Source organism: Sardina pilchardus, chromosome 5, assembly GCF_963854185.1.
Source record: "Sardina pilchardus chromosome 5, fSarPil1.1, whole genome shotgun sequence".
Classification (NCBI taxonomy): Eukaryota; Metazoa; Chordata; class Actinopteri; order Clupeiformes; family Clupeidae; genus Sardina; species Sardina pilchardus.
Window position 1 is genome coordinate 5,795,568 of NC_084998.1, and position 6,315 is coordinate 5,801,882.

The 6,315-nt window shown below is 42.4% G+C and overlaps 1 protein-coding gene across 1 annotated transcript; it reads left to right on the plus strand.

The window, feature by feature from the left end:
* Nucleotides 1–671: 671 nt before the first annotated feature.
* On the plus strand, nt 672–4,312 carry LOC134079745 (zona pellucida-like domain-containing protein 1). Its single transcript, XM_062535823.1, has 10 exons — nt 672–774; nt 858–1,084; nt 1,359–1,546; nt 1,670–1,742; nt 1,832–1,929; nt 2,109–2,192; nt 2,348–2,519; nt 3,370–3,481; nt 3,593–3,628; nt 3,732–4,312. Exons 1-10 carry the CDS (start codon nt 672–674, stop codon nt 3,881–3,883), a joined length of 1,245 nt encoding a protein of 414 aa, XP_062391807.1. The 3' UTR covers nt 3,884–4,312.
* The last annotated feature ends 2,003 nt before the right edge of the window (nt 4,313–6,315 follow it).

Sequence of the window (6,315 nt, forward strand, 5' to 3'; positions counted from 1 at the left end):
AATGAATGCTCACTCAGCTGTTTAATGATGGCAGTCATTTATTTCTATCTAAAGGAGAATTGTAGCACACCAGTATTAATGGCACCACTTAGATAAACAATGAAATATATTGGCACAGTTTGTTGTGCAGAGTTATAGTTGCAGGCACATAATGGCTAAAGATTAAGTTACTCTTTGTCAGGCAGATTAGCCAAAAAGTATTGTCACAACTTTGCGTCATCCTGTAATTTGATGTCACGAAAAGAAATAAAAGTTCTGTAATATGATTTATCCTTGTCATTGTCTTAAAGGCCATGTTTGAAATATCTTGAGGCAAAGCTTATGCCTTGTCAGGGGACATCCTATTCTTTGACAAGCACGATGAAACACAATACTATTGTGTAATAATGTATGCCCTCTATACTGTATATATAAACCACCCCACACACAGCCACTGACAATCAGCACCAGGGAAGCAAGGTTTGTGTAACATCTCTGTAGCTTCTTTTTCAAGTGACCGTTATGAACATAGATTTTAATTTTGTAAGGGAATTATAAAAGAGTTCTTTCATGGTAGTGATTTTTTATTTAAATTTAAATAACACACCTTAAAAGTGTTGTATTATACATCACTGTATCTCTCAGTCTTTTTCTCTCACACCCTGACTTTCTCAGTTTTTCAGACCGTAAGGATGATAACTTGGAAGCACCTACATGTAGCCTTTTTGGCCTTCATGTTGCATCCTGGATCGGCTTCTGCGAGTAACTGCACGTCCGTCTATGACAGAATTCCTGGTGAGTCTTCCAGTGAGCAGCACATTCAAAGCAATCTTCCTGCCTCTCCACCTGTCCACTAACCCTGACCCCGTTACCTGCAGTCAACAGTGACTTGACCGTGGACTGTGGGACTACTACCATCACACTGGAGGTGAATCTGTGCACTGCCCAGTGGGCTGGCTTCAATGACACGACTCTGGCTATGAACGGGCAGCACAATAACAGCCAGTGCCGCGGAATCAAGGACTCCAGTGTGAACCCACCTGTTGTCCGGTTTCACTTGCCGGTCAACGACAGCCAGGCGAACCCCTGCCGGACATCCTGGCAGGTCGTTATTCCATTCATGTGTTTTGTCCATTCAGTTTCAACACAGAGTTTGGATGTTTTGTTTGTGTATGCGTTTGTTCATATTGGCAAAATTAGATTTTATACATTTCATTCATGCTAATATTTGAGGTACACGTATCAAATCTACACAACATGTTCATGTTGTTTGTTTCTGTGTGTGTGTGTGTGTGTGTGTGTGTGTGTGTGTGTGTGTGTGTGTGTGTACAATGTGCATACATGCATGCTTATTTGTACATGTGCTTCTGAATTGGCAGATTGTAAATGAAGGTGCAGGGACAGGGATCTTCAGCGCGTTCTCTAATATCCAGTCGGTGGTCATCACAGGCTTCATCGACACACCCCGCTCCTCTGAAGGTGTCATCAGCTACTCTACTGACCTCTACTACCACTTCAACTGCCGCTATCCCCTGGAGTACTTCATCAACAACACACAAATTGTGGCGTGAGTCTCACAGTCAGTCTTCTCTCTCTCTCTCTCTCTCTCTCTCTCTCTCTCTCTCACACTCACTCTCTTGCTCTTAAAAAAATGGAAACGTTTTGTGCTTATATGTTAAATTGTCTTCAGGTCCTCTGTTTCTGTGGCAACCAAGGGGAATAATGGAACCTTCATTAACACTCTCAGCATGAGTGTCTATAATGTAAGTTGATTTGTCAGTATAGTGCAATATAAACATTCTATAGGAGACCACCCCCCCCCCCCCCCAGACTTATGACATTTTCTCTTCAGGATTCTGGTTATAATAACCCACTGGTAGTTCCAGATTCAGGCCTAGAATTGCGCACTGACGTCTATGTTGAAGTCAAAGCTACAAACCTCACTGGAAGGTTAGTATTATCTGAATATTATTAGCCTATGCAGATATCATCAACTAGCCTACCTCTTTTTATGTTATTGTATAATATATGGATAGGTGTATTGCATTATATAGAGAAAATAGATAACATATAGAATTGTATCTGTGTTGTGTATAATCAAAATGGCACCTAATCCTTCATGTTATCAGCTTTCACGTGTTGCTTGACCACTGCTTTGCCACGGCATCCCCGTACAACGTGTCGCTCAATGAACAGCATGACTTCTTCATTGGGTAGGACATTTTCAGTTCCAAAGCATTTCAGTCACAGCCGAAAATGCATTTCTGTACTGTAAATGTAAAAAGGAAATCAGGTAGTTAATGAACATTTTTGGAATTCATATTTTCACATATCTTTTTGAACTTGGTTTTGATGTATAATTTTGCAGTTGTAGCATAGCCTCAAGAACCACAATAGAGGTGAATGGGCAGGATCTTCGTTCGCGGTTCCATTTCGAGGCGTTCCGCTTTGTGGAACACCACAGTCAGCAGAAGTCCACTCTGTACCTCCATTGTATTGTGCGACTCTGTGAACCAACCAAGTGCCAAGAGCTTCTCAATGTAAGTACTTTACCCTCCTGAGGCCTCATAACTCAGTGCCTCTACTTCATTTGGGACTGCTGTGGTGGGCATCATATCTGTTTGTAAAGACCCGAAGTGAGAAGTTTAAAAAAGATTTTGCTGTTACTATGATGTCAGCCACAAAACAAACTTGTACATGCATTTGACTATAATTGACAAATTATAGTCCTCTGACAAAAAATCATGCTATTACAAAATAAGTGATGCAACTGATTGATTATTTGCAATGGTTTTTAATAGGTTATGCATAGAAGTAATTTTCTTCACCAGTATTATGATTCCTGCATGGTAATGACTGTGAGGGCATTGGCGTGTCCAACACAACTTAGAGCTTAGGTGGAAAAAAGTCTAATATCTAAATAGATAAACAGATGATACTTAGATAAGTCTTAAAAATCTTAGTAGATATTACTCTGTCTTTCAACTCCACCTGCTTAAGTCTTGCCTGGGTAGTCACGGTCGTTGGCCTGCCTTGCGGGGCCCCCTGCTGGGCCTCCAGGGCCACTGCGGCTGGTGTCCTCCGCTCCAAGCTCCTGCCGGGTGCTGCTCTGGCTGAAGCAGTCTCTGTCCTGGCAGCTCAACTGATAGGGCCCGGTGGACACCAGAGGCTGTCTCCTCAGCCACCTTCCCCCAACCTCTACCACCACCACATACAGTAGCACGAACCACAAGCAGTTTTTTTGCAGGCCCATTGTGTAACAAATCCTGTCTGTGTCTGTGTGTTGGCATCAAACGATTACTGGCACTCTAGACAATTACCAACCAACCACCGGTTATCAGTCATATTGAACCATGCTGAATTACTAGCATGTGGGCATGTTCTTGGCAGGCATGCAGTGGGAGCAGTGGCAGAAGAAGGAGGGATGTCGAGGAGCCTTTTGGTGTGGAGTCATCGGAGTCCACCACCGTGTCTGTGGGACCAATCTTCACCAGAGACAATGGTACAATTGTATTTGTCCACAACAATCTTCCATTCAATGTCTAAAAAGAGCTTTTAGTGTTGCAACGCCGTCCAATGATCTTCATTAATGTGAAAACCCTTCATGTTCAAGCAGATGCAGTCGACCAAGCCTCATCCCCAGAGTCTGGTAAGTACATCGTTTCCTCGTAAACAATTTATTTTGAAACTCAACGCTCGTCTTATGAGGCTGCTGGCTGACATGTGACATGTAAAAATGTGTTCCTTTGTAGGTGCTCAGCAGGGTGAGAGGAGTCCGGACAACACAGGGTTAGCCGTCGGGCTGGTGTTCGGTTGTGGAGCGGCCGTACTAGTCGTCTTAGGAGGCTGGTTCGTGGTGAAGAAGTTTGTTTTGACAGGTGGCGGAGTTGGATCCTTTCATTAACTCACACAGGAAACTGCAATGGAATTTACAATTGAATTTCACAATTGCTAAAATACTGAACTTGATCCTCTGAACCAAATTTTCAGTTGCTTGAACACATTTCTTGAAAAGATCCCTCTCTTAGCAAAACCTTCAACAGTTTTCACATATAAAACACAATTTGCAGATCTTTAGATGCAAAACTCTAAAGACATTCTGATGCACACTATGTTTTCCATTTTATGATGTAAATGACTTTAGTAGTGTGTTTCATTTTGACTGCTTTGTGAGATAATCTGAAGGCAGTGTTTGGTTTTGAGGTGATTGTTTTGGAAATGTAGTGTGCGATTTGGAAAAAACTGTAATAGAGTAATTCATTCTTGGTTAAACTTTTACATACTGTATTAACAGAGTTGATCTGGTAGAGAGTATTGTTTGGGAGTTTGGGACTGTTATACAATATTATCCTGTAGCCTGCATTAATGTGCTTGAGTCTTACAATAACAAAATATCAAATGATTACAAGTCATAAAGTCAGGAACATTAAAGGACCATAGCATATCTGACCCAAATGCATATTATTTCACCTAATACCCTAATAATTGTAAAAATATCCCATGGAGGGAAATTGAAAATGATTACCTGTATCTTTGCACTGCTCACGAAACTGGCGTTTCCTGATGGAATTGGTATCTAACTCAGTTGCTGGGTGTTGAACTAACTGAATGTCAGAACCTCAAACCTCATTTAACTGTTTTGTCTGATTTCACCGAGCCTGCAGCTAGTAAAAGTGTTCTCTAAAACTTCCCCAATAGACTTGTGTCTGTGGCTTTAAGAATCATTTACGCTACATTCTTACATAACATTACTTTGTTTTCTTTTGGTGATTGGTCTGGATCCCTGAAGTGTGCTGAGATGAAGCCTCCCAGGCTCAGATCCAGTTCCAACCATATGAAGTCAATTCATGAGGCCCAACCTTTTCCACATTATGGCATGCAGAAATCCAATGGGAAATGGAAGAGTGCTCAGGTGGGAAAGACAGGTAAAGTTAAGTAGCCGCATAGCAGTGATCAAAAATCGGATAGTACAGAAGTATATCGGGGCACTGCACGCATGCTGACTACAACACCAGTATCATATTGGGGTCCATGATGATGTGGCCACACTACCTCCACTGTCCTTTGCTGGCTTTCATTTACCTAGTGGAACAAGATCTATACAGCAGCACAAAGTTAGCCTTGTGACCACACTCTTGACTACGGTCTGCTCGCACATATAGTGGGTATCCTTAAGACTGGTATTCTTAAGGTGGTTGCTTTACCTGGTCCTTAACAAAGGCTATAGGGGCATGTGTAACCTGGTCAGTAGGATGTTGCTCTGCTCCAGTATTGAGCCATAAAGCGAGCTGTAGGCCAAGGACCCAGTTGTAGGGTGATTGACAGTTCTAGGTCAGTTGACAAGAGGCTATCCACTATCACAATCCCAGAGCCTGCAGATGATTACATGACACGACATGACAACATATCTCTAGTTGATGGTGTGCCATTTTACCTTCCATTGCCCCAGCACCCAAGCATCAGTACAGAGCATTGATCGTTTAATGGTCTATAAATGTTTAAACATGTGTATTTCCGTCATACTCTATGTTTGACTTGGTGACTGACAATGTCATCACTGACACAGTCCATTTGACAGGTTTGTTAAAGGGCCTGTGCGGCTCAAGAAGATACCTAGCGGAAATGATCTACAGAGTGAGAATTTGGGTAATATGGGTGAATACGGGGTAATCTGGGACAGTTTGGGGTAATTTGGTAATACAGGCCTAGATCAGAAGAGGGAGCCTATTCTGAATGCTGAGCACAGTTCAGTTCATTAAGTAAACATGGGCACATATTTGTTATATTGTGCAGGAGTTTTTTTCCATATGGTAAGCAAGCATGTGTCACTCTGTGAGAATAATGCTGGAATACAGTTCAAAGAAGCGAAGCGGGCCTCTAGTGACATCAGCTTTGCATGCGGAGCGGTGCAGCGTCTGATTGACTCGGCTAAATTATGCTGAAATTATGCCGCGGCACTAGCCCGTAGGAAGGCCCCCCAAACAGAATGGAAGCGGGAGCAAACAATGTAGCCTAAGTAGAGGTGAAGCGATGGCAAAGAACATAATTTACATGCCAGCGGTTCCCTGTCTGAGGAGAATGGTCGCCACAAGAGAGCCACACACAGTGTGAATCATTTAAAACAGACCTGATGTTCCTCTCTCCTAATGCTCATGTAAGGAGCTTTTGGGTTCATTAGGGCCGATGCCACAGCTTAGCTTTTTCTGCTGTAATTATAGAGGCTGTGAAGCAAGAGAGACACCACTGCTATTTTAAGTTGACCTCATTTTGTACAATACATTTGAAGACAATGCGAGCAGAACAGTGTTAAAAAAATTGCATTGCTTTGCTTGAAAT

Coding starts and splice junctions, on each gene's coding strand:
- LOC134079745 (XM_062535823.1), top strand. CDS start 672: ATGATAACTTGGAAGCACCTACATGTAGCCTTTTTGGCCTTCATGTTG. Junction 1,743..1,831: donor TCAGCATGAGTGTCTATAAT/GTAAGTTGATTT, acceptor TTTTCTCTTCAG/GATTCTGGTTATAATAACCC. Junction 3,629..3,731: donor AGCCTCATCCCCAGAGTCTG/GTAAGTACATCG, acceptor GTTCCTTTGTAG/GTGCTCAGCAGGGTGAGAGG.